Source organism: Falco punctatus, assembly GCF_963210335.1.
Source record: "Falco punctatus genome assembly, chromosome: 5".
NCBI lineage: Eukaryota > Metazoa > Chordata > Aves > Falconiformes > Falconidae > Falco > Falco punctatus.
In genome coordinates, this window is record NC_137584.1 from 22,881,498 (window position 1) to 22,898,708 (window position 17,211).

A 17,211-nucleotide genomic window follows, 5' to 3' on the forward strand; every position below is an offset into this window, starting at 1 on the left:
CAAAACTTTCACTGACTTCTGCAGGCCAAGGACTTCATGTACTTCTCTCACAAAAGTGCAGCTGGACAGTGATTTTAGAAGAATGAACAAGGCATACCTCTAAAACTTTGGATCATCTATGATGCAAAGACCAGTGTAATCAATGCCAGTATTTCTTGCCATTGCTATGCGTACACTGAAGTAGAGCACTGACAAGGATGGTACAACCTAGACAGTACAAAGAAAATGTAGATGCTCATCCAACTAAGTATGCCATGTGGCATACTTTAATGCTTTGCCTTAAAGGGAAATTCCAGTTTGAGACTGCAGTTTCCTGAACAATGTTTTTACTATACAATGTTAATAATTTCTTTAAATATATACATAAATATTACACAGAAGATCCCCTTTTGGCACAAAAAATTGAGGCAAGTGATTGCACTAGACCTCCTGAATACAGCTTTTGATTTATAAGAATGACTTGTTTAATGAAGATTCTGGAGATTAAAAAAAACCTAGATAGGTTTGAAGTGTGATCTCCAGACGATAAATGAAGATGACAGAGTCCATTCTCTACGCTACAATTAGTGCTTGTCTCCAAAAGTATCGTCATGAATCAGCCTCCACATGCTGATTAGAAAATTTGTTTCCGTCTCATCTACTTCTGGGATTTCTGTTCAATTTGAGAAGCCTCGATGTCTTTTAAATAGAGAGCAAACAAAGGGCTGCATGTTTTGAAATACTTGAAATAAATGAGGAGCAATTTCTTGACATATTTCCTCATATACTTTACAATCCAAATGCTTTTAATATGAAATGGTTTATAACAAGAGCAATTACTGAATGTTAATCATTAGCATATATACAAGGTTGTGCAAAGAAGCAAGGAAAATACTTGAATATATACTAACCTTGTTCTTGACTTAGTGGTTATTTTACTCTAGACAATCTCTACCCTCCATTTTAATTCTAATACTTTGATTAGTCTTCTGCTGGCATGATAGAAGACAGATATGAAGACTATAGCTACTAGTATTACTAGAGTTTTATCCTTTTCCCTATATATAAATTTTTAAGAATAATGACTAAATTTTCAATCCCAGAATAAGTATTTTGCATTTCATTTGAATTTAGGAATAAACATTTTTTCCAGTGCCTACTGACACATCTGACAATATTCCTCTTGATTTAAATATGGCAGTTAAAAAAAAACAACAAAAAACCAAACAACAACAAACCAGCTATTTTCTGGAAAAGCTTTGTTTCTGAAGATTTTTTTGTTCAAAATTCCCATCTGGGATAGGGCTAACATACCATGAGATAGGTTACCATATCTCTGCTGTTCTCTGTCCCTGCAGATTGGGTAATACCGATCTTTATAGAAATGCCAATGCTTCCCCTAGGAGCTTGGGTTCCCTATGCATATGAACACCAATCCTATGGCACATGCCTAGTTTAGCAGAACCTTTTACAAGGACTTCTGTTCATTACATGTACACTACATAAATCATATATACCAAAGACGTGGCAGCCCTAGGCTGAATCCATAGTAGTTCCACATGCAGAGGAGTCACTGGTCATACTTATCTTTGTGCCTCTGTGCTCCTGTATGAAGCTCCATTGGCGAGCATTCTCACACCAATGTGTTAAAGGAACGAAACATTAAAAAATGCACAAATTAACCATCCTAATAGCAAATTAATTAATGCAAATAAATGCAAATTCAATGCATTACCCTGGCATGGCATGCTAATGAGAAAACAAGTCATTTAGTCAATCAAGGAAATACGCAAATAAAAAACATCCTTTTCTAAGGTGCTTTGATGCAGAAGTCTGAAAGAAATTAGATACTTAAACTGTATTTTGGAGGCATGAATAACTATTTACATAGTTTGCAGTAAGGATATTCTACCATGTGTTTTTATTCCTTGCAAACCTGGCAATAGAAATACAACCAAAACAAAAGCATTTTCTGCTTCAAAATGCTGCAGAAAGGTATTTTTCACACTAATGCGGTTTGAAACTTACTGCTGAAAAAACCGCAAACAACTCAAATGTGCTCTCTGGATACTGTGTTGAAGGTAATGTTGTGATTTTAACCTTATCCAGTGCCAAATGGCGCAACCAAAGAGTCCGTACTTCTCAAAAGGTAACAAACAGCTTATCCTTCTAAGACCTGCTGTTGCAAACAGTATTTGCCTTTTCCAGTGTGTGCACCTGAGGACCAGTATTATGGGCCAAGCATCAGATGAGAAGTTGCTACAGAAGCGCTGCTGCCTTCATGGAAATCATTGCACAGATGTTTTTGTGGATTATAAGCACGTATTATTAAACACACCACTACCAAGAAGGGTCAGAGCCTAGTGAAAAGTACTGGTCATCACCTGCAGTAAGAAACAGGATCAAGTGATGTAATCAAAGTTTCAGAATTAATTGTTGAGATACCAGCACTGACTGAAGCAAGACACCAACATTGTTAAATACCACTGTGCACAGCTGCTGTAGAGAAGAGATAACAACACTAGACACTATTCCTTTCTGAATAGTAAGTTTCAGGTCAGGGGCTAAATGTACTAAAAAATTACTTGCTGCTCCTTTCAGATTTTCACTGTTATCTGCTAAGCCCCTTCTCTGAACAATTTAGGATTCACTAATTGCTTTGTAAAATATTTGAAAAGTAGCCATCTGAATATTTGACCATTGCTGTTAAATTACACTCTACTCCTTTGCAGCTAAAGAAGCAGAAGCAAATACTTTTACATTGAGAAATGGAAAGGCAGCTTACTGGCAAAGCCTGTGCCTTCTTATTACCCTAATATGTTGTGGAAAAACAAAATTATACCACACTAAGATGTTAAACTGAAGTTCAATCAGTAGCTGTGACATGCTTAACCCAAACACCTTTCTCTGACTATATTGTGAAATTAATGGAAATGGAATTACTGCTTTTTAAAGAAAATAATGTACTTCCTAGTAGAGGAACAGTCACTCACTGGGCTTTGTTACATGGACTATTACTTTCTCAAGATCTATGTTGCTGTCTCCACAATATCTGTAACTATGCCAGAATGCATGGCATTTCCTCTATAGCTGATCTGGCAAAAGTAAACCCAGTGATGTAAAAGGGGATATTCACATACTTGAAATTAAATATTTTGTAGAAAGAACCCTAAATTTTCCTCTATTCCCGTGTCTCAAAGGATTTTTCATTCTTTGCAAGTTCAACTTTCTGGTATTTATTACTACTTGGTATTTCTTAGAGATTTGAACAAATGGCCATTGCTATCTTGCTAGTGCTTTCCATTTGGTAGAAGGATTAGCAATGAAAATTTTCATGTGGAATTACCTTATTTCATTTCCCTGAAACAGCACAACATGACTGAGCATAGTCTGACACACATTTTGTCAGGTGAAATAAATAGTGCAGTTTTTTGATGGACAAATGGAGGAATGCTCAAAGTCCATGTTTATTAATGTTATTTCATTACTCGCCATCTGTAACTATGTTGTATCTACATCAGCACATTTCTTTCTCTTCCTTGGTACCTTCTTCCCAGCACAACTAGAAGAAAGCCCAGGGAGCTCTTTTTAGGTAGAATAACTTGAAGATCCAGCAGCATTACACTTTTCCAAGGTCAAAAGAGAAAGATAATGGAAAAAATAGTCAAGCATTTTAAAGCTGGTGTAATTCTATAAAAAGCACTGTGAATTCATGGAGGGAAGGAGATGAACATGCTGTTCACCTGTAGCTCTGCAGTATAATTTTCATATCAAGTGTTAATGACAGGTAACCTCCCTAGAGATTTATTCATTCATTTTCTTCCAGGTACAGCATATTAGCCAAAGACTTTTCTGCACAGCCACTTTGCCATGATGTGAATTACAATTAACGCTAAGCAGCCAGGGGTTGTTTGTTAGATTATTAGAGCCAGTGAAGCTGAATGACTCATTCTATGCTATTTACAGAAAGAAGGCAAGCAATTCATCACAGGCAGGTGTTAATGATAGGCTACCTGGATCCCTATAGAGGAACGTCGACTCTTAAGAAACTCCTCTGCTTTTGTCACTAAGATGGCCTTGTCACTGGTTCGTATGGAGGTGCTCTGGCTGTCAGACGTGTGGCGCTGTGCAGCTGCAGTTTCCAGGGCGAGGTTCATGGCCTTGTTGCTGTCCAAACTGTCGGTGGAGTTGTACATCCCCCGCGCGTCCTGTGGCCATGGGGAGATCCTCTGAGTCCGGCTGTCGTGATATGCATCCTGGGTGGATTCTGTGCTGCTCTGTGCCGTGACTGAGATCAGTGGCTTGGAAGTGGTACGAGGGGGTACCGGTGGTGGTGTTTTTTTGTAACTTGTGTAAGTTACAGCTATGGAAAGTATTAAAAAAAGAAAAGAAAAAAGAAAAAGAGAAGTCAAGATTAATCTGATGGAACCTTCACAATAGGAATCGCCTTAACTTTAAGATTATGCTATTTAAAAATGAAGATGGTGCAACATAGCACTCTGTGAACCTCGCTATTAGTTGAAAGTGTCTCTCAGAGTCAGGTGGGTATCCACAGCAACATTTCTTTTCAACCAGGAAGCAAGGAGTAGAAATGGGAGTCCCAGATTAAGGTGAAGAAGAAAGACAGTTAGTAGGATTTGTGTGTTAAGGCTTGTGCTGGGTAGGTGCACACGGGGGCTTCTGAGGTTGCTTCCACATACATAGGGTAAAGCTGATAAGAGAAATAAAGAAAGATTTTCCCCCCCTCTTGTTATCACTTGAACTGTGGGCTCTGTATTGATACAGTGTATAAAGAAAATAGCATCAATATACTGGAAAAAATATTATTCAGAAGCTCCTAATTTACAGTATGCCACACTTTAATCTTGAAAAATACTTCCAGGTATACTGGTTGGCATTAGGCAAGATTGGCTACTTACACAAGAAGCATCTTTTGAAAATATCCACAATATAGTTAATAAAGGGAAATTCCAGGCATGCAAAAGATGTTAAAATATATGCAAAGCTACTAGATATTTGGACAAGCAAAAACTACAAGTAATACCAAAAGCAGTGACTTTTTATCTATTATCCTGCAGTGAGCCTTAAATCCTTAGAACATGCATTGAAGGGGGATATACTTAAATGTGGAGAATATGGAAATATAGATCTAAAAATGGGTCTGAAACACTGTGAGAACTGGATACACATGAGCAGAGCTAAGACTTTTAGTCTGATGAGCAGAGCAGGTTTGAGGCTGGTTTAACATAGATTCTGTCTTGCAGCAAAAGGCTCAATAAAACATCCAAGAAAGCTCTACAGATGCAGAATTGTGCCAGTACTGCTTCCTTACAAAATTTTAGAGCTTTCATAGAGATAGATATTTATTCATTAATATCATACAGCTGAATTTTCTAATTGTATAAGCACACTATACTTTTTTAGTACTAATAAGAGCATTTCTGTTACAGAAGTGTTTTTTCCCCAAAGCATGTATAATCATAATTCATAAAATAAGCAACTGATAAAAAAAACACACTGTGATATAGCTTTCCATATTCCTGTACAGGAAAATCAAGTCCAATTAATTTCTTCCATAATTGCAGGAAGATAAAGAAAATTATGATGTTTTCTCATACTAATAATGCTGAAATAGTGTAATGTATACTTGCAGAGGCCAGGATAATAAATGACTTAAGGAAAAGGTTTGCTTTTTTCTGGTGTTCTTAAATGCATTGGACATTGCAACAATGATTCAGGTAACCTCGGAATTCGGGATACTTGCATCCAAAAAGGATTCTACGATAGTTCTTCTTCCTATTATACAAATATCAGCTGATGAGCAATGAAGTCAGAAGCCTCTGCAGCTGTGCTTTTTGATATGAGGCTATGGTGCAGCTTTCTGGAGAGACGAGGCTACTTTAGGAATTTGCTAATACCTGGGACTGCTGAAACTGTATGGCCAGGCTAGCCTATGGGAAAAGTGAGCCTAGAGAAAACCACGCTTAAGTTTTGATTTTTTTGGTCATACAGAAAAGACAGCAAGGCAGAGCTAGGAAGTGAAAACCTTCATCTGAAGCACATTTTGAATTACTACTGATGCCACTCAATTCTGTTAGAGATTTAAAAAGTCTTGCTCTGAGCTAAATTGCTCTAACAGTGAAACACGTGAAAACACACTCTTCAGATTCTGAGACCATGTGCTTCTCTTGAAGTGCTGCTTTGTTGCCCTATCACCAATCTTATCTCCTGTCAGTTTTGAAACCAGCAGCTAAGAAGAAAGAAAACCCCAGTATTTTTCAGATGCTTTAGGGAATACAGAAAGTTCATGAAAGGAGGGAGAGGCTGTAGAGCTTGGAAATTAAAGATGGTGTTTTATGAGCTCAAGCAGTGGCTCTAAGGAATGTCTCCACTAAGAAAGTTGCCATGATACTGCTTCCTCACTTTCCCCCTGCAAATGTAGATGCCAGTGATCAAAGTGCTGGGAAGCATCAGAAATAGAGACAATGGTGTGTGATAGGGTGAGTGAACTCCAGAACAGGAAGCTATTTTTACCTGTAACATAAGACAGGTTATCACTGTTATAACTAATTTACTGGGTTTTATCGTCTGTCTTCATGCACAAGAATAGCAGTGAATAATGAAACATATGGTACATGTGATAATGAAACATCACAAGCAAGTATATCCCTACTACTCGAGCAGCAGATCACTTCTCTCTCTAATGAATATAAATGTTAAACTTCTTTTGAAACACTTCATAGCTAATTTAATCTTCATTTACATTTCTAAAAAAGAAAAAATTATCCTTGTGGCAAAACCAAAACAGTCACTTCCCTTTTTTTTTGCCTTTTTTCCCCCTAGGACTGAATATTTTATTCTGGAAATTTCTGATTGTTTCAGTAGAGTGACATGTCTTAAAGCTACCAAGTATTACAGCTATTGCAGTATTCTGGCAAGCATTTAATCGTGAGCACTAAACAGGAATTAAAAAACCTGTGGATTTTCAACAAGGAGAAGAAACGAGGAGAAAAACTGAAAGTCTGTGAAAAACTGGCTGCATATTTGCAGTGAAATATGGCAGGAATAAATGTGATTAATTTCTAAGCTACAGTCACAGAGATCAAATATTTAGCAGGGAATAAAAAAAATCCATCTCTACACAGTTAATGAGTTCATATCTGGAACAACAGTTTCAGAGCCACAGAAATCTGGCACTAATTGGAGACTGTAACAAAATCAGGTAAGAGGATGGAGGCGTGAATTTGCAAGGCAAATCTTGCCACCAAATTCTATTTGCTTTAATCACTCAAGCGGTTCTAGTGAAGTAAATGGGATAACTTAGATGAATAATGTGATCAGGACTTGTCTTAGATAAACTTGGTATGTGTTGCAGATTTAAAAGATGACTGCATAATAGACTAGGGGCTACATAATAGATAAGAAGAATATCTACATATTAGATAAGGAGAAAAGTAACCCTGTAATCCACAGTTTACTGTTCATGCTTGGTCTTAGGTCTCTAATAAGTAAGTATTGGCTTAAGGTCTGAAAGCATTAAGTTTTATGTCAGTTCCAATTTTTTTTTTCCATTATGTCTGTGAATGTTCCTATTATCAACAGTAATGTCTTTTTCTATCATGTCCAGTTCTTGGCCCTAGCAGTTATACATACCATGCATTATATATGGGAAGAAACATTTCATTTTTCTAACAGAAAATGGAGTTTTCATTTGTCATCCCCTTCCTATGCTGATGGACAGGAGCTCCTGTCAGCTTTACATCATTTGGTACCCTGCAACTTTTATTTGCCTTAGTGGTTATTAGTTCAAAGTGAGCACATAAAACCCCCTCAGCGCTGTTTCATGTCTTCCCCATTTCTTGGGCCACCCTTCTACAAAATCCAGAGCTGTGGTGGGTTTTGCTGTCCCTGCAGGGGAGGCTGGTGCTGGGCCGTGCAGCCCTGGGGTGCTAAGAGCTGGAGAACAACAGTGCCTGAGTAACTTCATCCAGGGAACTGGTGTTAAAAGCTGAACTAGGAAAAAGAAAACTGGGGTGGAGGATCCTTGTCTTCAGCCACAGCAGTACAAGCTGGGTGTCAGAGCCAGCAAAACATCTGGGGATGAAACACAGCGTGAGGACAGGGGTGTGCAAAAGCAGAGCACCAGGAGGGCAGAGCTGTCACAATGTGACTTCAGCCTGATTTGAAGTGTGGTCTTCAGCAGGAGCAGACATGCTTCATGTTTTGACATATATCAATCCTGGATTGATAACAATTCTGTTGTTTCTGTGGCTCACAGAAGGTGACCAAAGATTTCTGATTTCTTTCATTTCCTTAGTAGTTTTAGTGTGCATACGCGGGGCACTCCTGATATTTCTCTCACCAGTCCTGCTGCTGAGGAATGAGGCTCAAGCAAAGTAAAAGCAACAGCCTTCTGCCACACTGTTGATTAATTTGTAAAATCTAAAGCTGCTCTGAAATGCAAAGAAAAAGAAAGTAGATGGCACAAGAGGTAAATTTATCCTTATAATGTTTAAGCTAAACACAGAAGGAATTATGAAAAAGAAACAAATTTTCCTTCCAGTTCTATTCGAAGGCTATCTTAATATAGAAAGCTGAATTTATTTTTTGCCTTTTTTAATAAAGTGGGGAAAATATTTTTTTGAGCTTATACAATAGTCTGTCTCCATCTGTTAGCTTATGATCATCAACCAAAACCGATAAAAATAGTAAAAAACCTCTTCTAATTCTAAACTATACGAGTTCTAAACCATTTTAATCAAAGTATTAACTGTTCAGGTACTTGCCCCACTTCAACATAAATGTGCAATTGGCTCGACTGGATTTCCCTTTGAGGAGGAAGAGAAATGGAGAGAAACCAAAATGGTTCTGTGCTCTTCATAGTGGGTTAGATTAAATGATGATGAAAACCAGGTACAAATTGTTCAGGAGAAAGGAGCAGGTAGCAATGCAGCATAACATGCATTAATTTGTCACTCAGGCAGTAAAAAGTGTAACACATCAATTTGTTTTTGTAAGGATCACTGCCTTTATGTAAAGACTGCAGTGCCTGTTTATGCCAGGTCCAGTTATTTTTTCCTAACACAACTTATATTTGATAACTGCCAGATGACTGTCACATATGCAAGTTTGCCTGTCAGTGCTGGATTTAGCACAGAGATGGCTACAAGTGACCTGTTCTGTAAAATGCATTAATTTGTCTTATGTGCTTTGTGATCCCAGTCGGGAAGCGCCAGTCAGAACCAGGCATTATGGCAATACTGCAGAGTAACCAGGAAAACAGTCCCAGCACTGGAGAACTGGCAATTCGGTGGTTTGGATATATACAATAAAAATCCAAGGAAAGTGTTCTTGTAATTCATAAGCAACAGATTTTCTTTTTTTACTTTAATTAATATACCTGGAAGTAGAATAGCCCTCTTAATCTATATTGCATTTAACTAAACTTGCTTAAGGTTACTGTTGCTACAGCCATAGAAATCAGTTACCCTGCCCATAATTCAGTGCCAACACAGTTCATACAAGAAATAAAATGACTAAAATAATTCAATTTAGATTATGACTTCAGGTTATCCATAGAGATTCACAGAGAAAAGGCAGAAAGAGAAATGTGATGTATTTGATGAAATATCAGTGGCCGTAGGTGACATTCTGAACACCTTTCAAAAGGCAGCCTTTTCATAACTCACTGCTGTCAGTCCATTTGCAAGATAGAGTCATCTGAGGGGTTCTTACAAATCAATGTAACCACTAAGCACTTAGTCAAAATAGCATTATTTAGGTTGAGATCACAAAGTTAACTGGATGATGAATTTACATAAGAGCACCATCAATTAAAGAAAACAGTTGTCCCTTATGACACACGGCAGGAGTAAACTGGATTTTCTGTTTTGTAAGGAGGTTTATTCAGAGGGAGGATAATTACTCTGCTGGGAGTGTGGAGCTGCCCTGGAGGCAGAGCTCCCAGGGGTATGTTGCTGCAGGCAGACAAGGTTTCTCTGCGTAACCACAGCACCAAGAGAAACACGGTGCAGGCTCCCAGGCTGAGGCTGGATCTTCTGCTTTGCACAGGGAAGGTGAATGCTAGCCCTGAAACCATTTCAGGAGCGGAGAAACAGGCTTTCTCATAATGAAAGGCTACAGTTAAATCTAATCCTGTATGAAAAGACCACACAGTTATTGGTACAGTCTTTTGACCATCATGCATACTGTTCTAGCCAAAGGTTTCTACAGTCCCCCATAACATGGCTGTCCTTGAAATGCCCTGAAATCTCTTCACTATGCTCCATCGTGGTCACCAGGACCTCTGAGCTACACTTCAAGTAAAAATGTATGTATGGACGTGTAACAGTTACTTCTTGAAACAAAGAATGATGAACAATAAAAGACCGTTAAGAAGCCAAAGGAGACTTTTGAGGAAAAAAATCTCAGCCACTCAAGGAATTTCTATTTCCCACAAAAAGAACGAACTCTTTGATGATTTTTCTACCAAGCCATGGATGTCAAAAATAGGAATACAAGTCTCTATTTAACACAGAAGATGCTGGGACACATCCTTTTACATATGCCTCTTGTCAACTTCCATTATACACTGGTCTCCAATGCCAAACAAAACTAAAAGGAGACTGTAGGATCAGACAGGCCAGTTCAATTTTTACAAAGCAAATCTGACCTTTAATAAAGTCAAATTTTGAAGTATTAGAAAGGAGGTTCCTTCCTGGACCAGTAATTTAAAGTTCAGTCATAAGATGACTTAGAAAAGCTTAGTTTTGGCATGTATAGATTCTGGCTGCTTAACTAAGAAAAAGTGATCAGCTAGAATGAGGGGAAAAGGTTAAGGAAAATTAGTCTGTTCGGATCCAAGTCTGCTGTTTTCAATGTGTGCCATCAGTGGCCACCTCAAAGACCTACATCTGTGATTTGGGGTTTACTTTCTCTTTTCAATGCTGGAGCAGTGTGTGCTCAGGCTCTGCACGGAAAAAAGCGTTTTGCTCCGTGTCCAGACCCTAGGCAGTGCTAACTGAATGTAAATTCAAGTCCTTCAAAGTACTTCTCCAACACACCCTCTTTGCACTTCAATTGAAGCATTGGCTGTATGTGAGCGTAGGGTAGGTGAGGAAGTCACATTGTGCTCTCCTAACGGTCTGGCCTCTCGCAGCCCTTTTCTTTGCTGCTCCCTGCGTAGGCCCACACCTCCGCCTGCTGCCCTGCTAGTGAAAGATCCTGTCATTTCTGAGGGCTTTCCATGTTGAAGAGTTTCTCCATTTGTAAGGTTATGAGAGTGGTTTTTCGTACTGTAAGAGTACTCAAACGCCGCAAAAACAGTCATTAAAACTTACCAATGTCATACTGTGTTTGCAATTCAAGAGAGAATTTTAATTAAGCTAATGCTTTTACTCGAATCCTGGACAGACTTCCCTCAAACATAATGAGATACATTAGCTATTAACATATCTTCCTGCTTCTTCCCTTTTCTCACTGAGCCCTCCACAACGAATCCTAGCCGGTAAAGGGAGCAGGTAGTTAGTTTCTCAGTAGAGAGAGTCTTTCTGAGCTTGGACATCCATGAAAAGAACCCTGTTTCTTGCTTTCCAGATTAAGCAGTAAGAAACAGTGATACGTTCACAGTGATATTTTTGTAAGGTATTTTCTTGGAAAGACTGCTTACTTGCAGGTGACTTTTATCAGCACAGTCTATATCACAGGTCCTCAAACTACAGCCCGCGGGCTGGATACGGCCCCCCAGGGTCCTCAATCCGGCCCCCGGTATTTACAGACCCCCCCGCCGGGGTTGGGGGGGAAACCAAGCAGCCGCAGATGACTGCCTGCCACTTCATCCACGCGCCGGCCCCTGGTTAAAAAGTTTGAGGACCCCTGGTCTATATGATGGGCTGCATTTTATTTAAACCACATAACCCAAAGCATTTTCTGTGTGGCAGGTATCTATAACTTCCTAATCTTTTTTCCCTGATGGGTTATTTTACATGTATTATGTTTAGGTAAACCTGGATATTTGTTACACCCCAAAGTCAGATGTTAATTGATGGTCTTATGTTGCCATAGCCCATGGGGGCAAAATGCTGCATGTATCCTGTGCCAGTTTAAGCAGGGTCTTTTAGTAACAATGAATTATATCATACCTTCAAGACAGTATTTCAGAACTATACATGGGAATCCATCTCACCTCATGTTAGTCACTTAAAAAACAGTCATCCAAGTCTATGTTAGTTGCCTGATCTCTTTTAGAATTACTGGGAGAAAAATAAGCAATTCTGGGGGCAATTCTTACCCATCTTAGATGCTCATTTTACCACAAAATGAATCATCCTATGCAGGTGCCTACTTTTCTCCATCAATCGTAACAAAAATCAAGGACAACCAGCTTAGATCAGGACATCTAATTTTGAAATGCCTACAGAGGTCAGATAAACTCCAACCAAAAGCTTTGCCCTTGTGACAGCACTGGTAGGACTCTGGTATGCATTGGGACATAACCTCTCCTGTCTTCCATTACCTGTGTTCAATGAAAAGGTGGGAGCTTCATCTCATTTGCTCCACACCCCCTGTGAGCTGGCTGTTAAAGCAAGCCTGAGTGGAATTTGCTTGCATTAATGACGGGATCTTAATTTCCTGCTCCTTGATCCCTTCTGCTCGAGCTACTACATAGCAGCTAGTAATAGCTTTGCCCAAGGTCTTTTTGTAGCTCCACAGAGGTATTAAAAGCAAACCCTCAGTATTTCTGTAGCTTTTAAATTGACTGCACAGTTTTAGGCACTGGACTAGACTGTACTGTTAATCTCACTGACGATGTGATACTGAAGTCAGTGGAGTCAGACCAGTTCACACAACCTCAGGATCTGGACCATTATCATAACATAGGCAAAATTTGTGCTTCTTATATTTGCCTTTTAAAAACCTTTTTCAAAATATGTCACTGTAGAGAGTGCTATCATATGAATCCCATATAAAATGCTATTTTTTAAGCAGCATCTGTTTCTGACATCTCACTGCTAAAGAGAATCTCTATAGCACTTGTGAAAAAAGACTGAAATCATTAGCATGGCATGTAACCTCAATCAGAATTTAGTGGGGTAAGGTAAAATGACTGGAGGAGTTGTTTTTCTTTAAAAAAATCTGTGTGTGCATCAGGTTAGACTAAATATTCAGAGTAGATCAATTTAGGCTTAAGTTCTGTACATCTATCTGATTTTGTACAGGAAACTAACAATTAAGTGCAGATGCGACCACTGAATTTGGAAAAAAATGGAGTCTTAAGTATACAGTACAATCTCCCAGGAGGAGAACAGTATAAAAGGAATTACTGTAATCAAGTCATTCAGTGCGCAAGTTGTTACCTCCATATTGAGGAAACTTAGGTCTGTAGGCAGCCCATGTTACGTAAATGATAAAATCTGTTTTGACAGTGTAATTAATGTTAGTCTCAAAACAGAAATGCAAATCAAACAAGACATCAAGATCAGGAACTGTAAGCCTTTGCCAAAGTTAAGAGAGATGTGGGCAACACAAACCTCATGGATTGCTGATGGACTAGTTACAAAGGGTTCTATTTTAGATCAGTTAATTAGTGAGAAATTATAGCCTAACCAGCATCCTGTCGATGGTATGGCAAAGTGCTGACAGCTGTATTGCTCTTCTAAATAGCTCCTATGTGCCTCCAGAATACTGAAGTTGCATTAAAAAAACGCCATCTCAGTTTTTTGGTTGCAGGAAGGAAAAAGGTACCTTTAACTATACTCTGTTTTATTTACAGAATGTAGGTGCAGCTTTTCAGGTGTAAAGGTTACATTTTTCACATCATCAAAACAAAAAGAGACAAAGAGAAAAAATTGCTCCAAAAGCTGAAAGTCACTCTTACTGGGCTACTCTTTTCACATTGAAATAAACCAGAAAATTTGAAAACGTTTTTCAATAGATTCAAACCAATATTGCTGTAATTCTGTACTTAAAAAAAAAAAAACAAACCCACAACAAAAAAACAATCGCCTTGAACTCCCACATACCTTTGTCAGTCAAGTCAAATAATTTCCATCAGCCTCCTAAACCCACTTATGGCCATATTATGTAGGCTTATCATTGGTTTTGTTGGTATATTTTCTATTCTTATTCTTACAGTAACTATGTGCAGCTTGTGATTTTCTTTAACAGACAGTAAGGAATTCTAAACTGAATGGGATGAGAAAAACCGTTTGCTTACTTAAGATTAAGGAAGTGTTGCACAGTAGAATAATTTTAACAGTGCATTATGATAATGGCCCTACATTATAGAATGTAAGTGATTACAATATATTTTAATTAAAGATAATTTAATACCTTTAAATCATTCTTTTAATCCACAGAGAGCTGAAGTCCAGACACAATCTGAGAGTGCACTTTTGAGATTGGCAACAATACAGGCAATAGTCAAATCAAGAAATCATTTTACCCAAGATGCAGATGGAGTTACTATCAGTGTCAAAACCAGTGCTCAGAACGCTACTTGCAGGCTGCCAACCCTGTATTTAAGTGCAGCAAATGATGCTCTTGACCCAGTAAGAGCACGGCCTTCTCAGTTATCCTTGCTTTCAGTGCAACTAGGATTTAATCTTTGGTTTCATCCTATAATGCAGTTTGAATAGGCTCGACTTTTATGTCAGATTTATAAAAGTTAGGTAGCTATACTGTGCTATCATTGTAGGCAACAAATAGGGACATCCAGAGGGCAACTTCTTTCATAGCAGATACCAATCCTAAAGAAGATAAATCACATTTCATTGACTATAATAGGACATTAATGTGACTGCCTTTGACAGCTACATTTTAGATATATGTATTAGGTGAGATGAATTTTTATGACTGAAATCTTTGGGGATTTTTTTTTTGGTTTTTTTTTTGTTGGTTTTTTTTTTTGTGTGTGCGTGTTTGGGGGAAGGAGGAAAAGAGTGGAAATATATGTATTTTTCTGGAGACAGAACTATCCCAAAGGGTCAAGAAATGCATATAAAAATCATGACTCATTGATAGGTCCTTGATATTCTGTTCTCAGTCTCGGAAAGCCAAGAGATAGGTTACTCAGTTCAAACTCAGTATCTTCCCTAACCCTGTTTGGATGTCCTCTAGCTGTCCTTGAAGAGTAGCAATGAGTTGCTTGCTTGTTCTGATATTTGTGGTTTCGAGTGTGTGTATTTTAATGGACTATATTGTGAGGGTAAACTTTGGCCTTACAGTGAGTACAGAGTTTGCTAGTAAGCATCGGAATGCTGTTAGGTATGTGTAAGACACCTCGCTGTAGGTAGGGGTTTCTTAATTCTGTGTTGGTACACAGTAGGATCCATACACTGTATTCAGTCTGAGTCAAACCCACCTAAAACATCAGTATCTAATGCCTTTCCAGAGATCCTAGGCCCTCCTGCCTAGCTTACAGGTGCTTGCCCAGAAAGATGCAATTCTCTGGTAGGTCCCATGTGGATGTCTCAAATGGTACCAGCCAATTATCTTTGAACTAATCTGAATTTATTGTCATGGGAACTTAGACAACTAGTTTGCACGAAAGCATCTATGTTTAGACAACAATCTGGATGGAAAATCCACACCACTCAACTAACTTGTCAGGCCAAAGGCTAATTCTCTCTGGTTATGCCCTAGGAATCTTTATTTTATCTTTATTTTAGTATCTTTATTTTCTCTGATCCTCTGTAAAAAAATCTTTCAAGTACATTTTAAGTATAAGGTTTACCAATTACCCCCTGGGGTAGATCCAAGTCTGAATAAAATTCCTGACACAGAAGTGGAGACTTACGTTCAAGCTTATCTTGATGAAACTCCATTTTAGGGAACTGAAAATAGTGGATGGGAGTTGCTGAGAGGCTGCAGAGATGTGCAAGCATCCCAAGAGGGTTTTTTGTATTAACAAAAAAGAGAATTTGCTGGAAGTAAAACTAAAGGTAACTATAAAAGGTTTTCTCGTACTACTGTGCCTCTCCACTGAAACATAGATATGGCTTTATTTAAATAGTGGAGAACTTTGTTTCTGCCTTCAGGTGCCTCCGTTACTGGGAAGGATTTGGGTGGCAGCTTCCCACTACCATTCTGTTCTCCTGGAAAAGGCAATTTTGCAAGTTAAAAATAATGTCCCTCAGGAGAAGTACATTTGTAAGTGGCAAACATTAATCAAAATGTCCTCGCCACGAGGCAGAACACAGTGAAAGCACCTGAACTGGCCTCCTTAAGGGTCTGATAATACATTTTTGGAAATAGCTTTACTGGCCAATGGACATTCTAGAAGTGGAAGGGTCCCTATAGAAGCGAGACCTGACTTGCCATAAAGGAGTTTATAGTTATTTTGAAGTGCAGCTCTCTTTCTTCACACATAGCCTCAGCTGGCCCTTGTGCCCTTGCTAGGACCCATGGGAGAGGAATTCCCCTGTGGCTGCATGCATCACAAATAAATAAATATAATGCATCAATTATTGTAAAGGAGCCACAGCAGAACACAACTCACACCCCCGTTGTACTGAAAGCATAACAAAGCTGAGGGCCAATTTGTCAGCAAGCAAAACTGGGTCAACTTTACAGAGTTATGCTTAGTTACATTAACTAATGGACTGAGGCCCTGATGGATGAAATATTACATGTGAGCTAGTAAAAATTAGTGTCAGAATGCAATCAAAATGATGTCTGTATACCCAGCACAGCAAGCATTGTAGTTCCAGCGCACATCTCATCATTATGGCTCCTGACATACATGCCTTCAACAAAACCCAGGACTGAATATATGCAGAGCTTCTGAGAATACTCCTTAAAGGTTTTTTCATCCATGGAGGAACACAGAAGGAGAAGCACTGGCAGGAGAGGGGTCCTGCTTTCTTTTTACTACAAGGAAACATGATGAACTGGTGCTTCTAGGCTCACCCACCCTGTGAGCTTCCCCCAGCTGCACAGACACACCTGAGGACAAAAACCTCTGGCACCCTCAAGCTGAACAGCTGGGCTGAGATTTACCTCTGTCACTGTTACAGTCTATCATGTCAGCAAGGCTTCAAACACTGCACAGTGAATCACCTTCCTTGAATAATTTTTTTTCCTTATACATACTTGTTTGGTTGTTTGTTGTTGTATTATTTTTTTTTCTCTGCATAACACGCTACAGAAAATGAAGCTGAGAAAACTCTGTGAAAACTGATCCCACAGAACAGCTTTGAAGCCAAATTCTGTCAGGGGAGGGAGCAGGGGTGT

General features: G+C 38.8%; 1 protein-coding gene across 1 annotated transcript in view; it reads right to left on the reverse strand.

The window, feature by feature from the left end:
• Window positions 1–17,211, reverse strand: part of DLGAP2 (DLG associated protein 2) — a 501,923-nt gene that overhangs the window by 43,072 nt on the left and 441,640 nt on the right. The window contains exon 10 of the mRNA XM_080387773.1: window positions 3,993–4,342. Within this exon, the coding sequence (XP_080243899.1) occupies window positions 3,993–4,342 (350 nt within the window). The remainder of the gene's footprint in view (window positions 1–3,992; window positions 4,343–17,211) is intronic.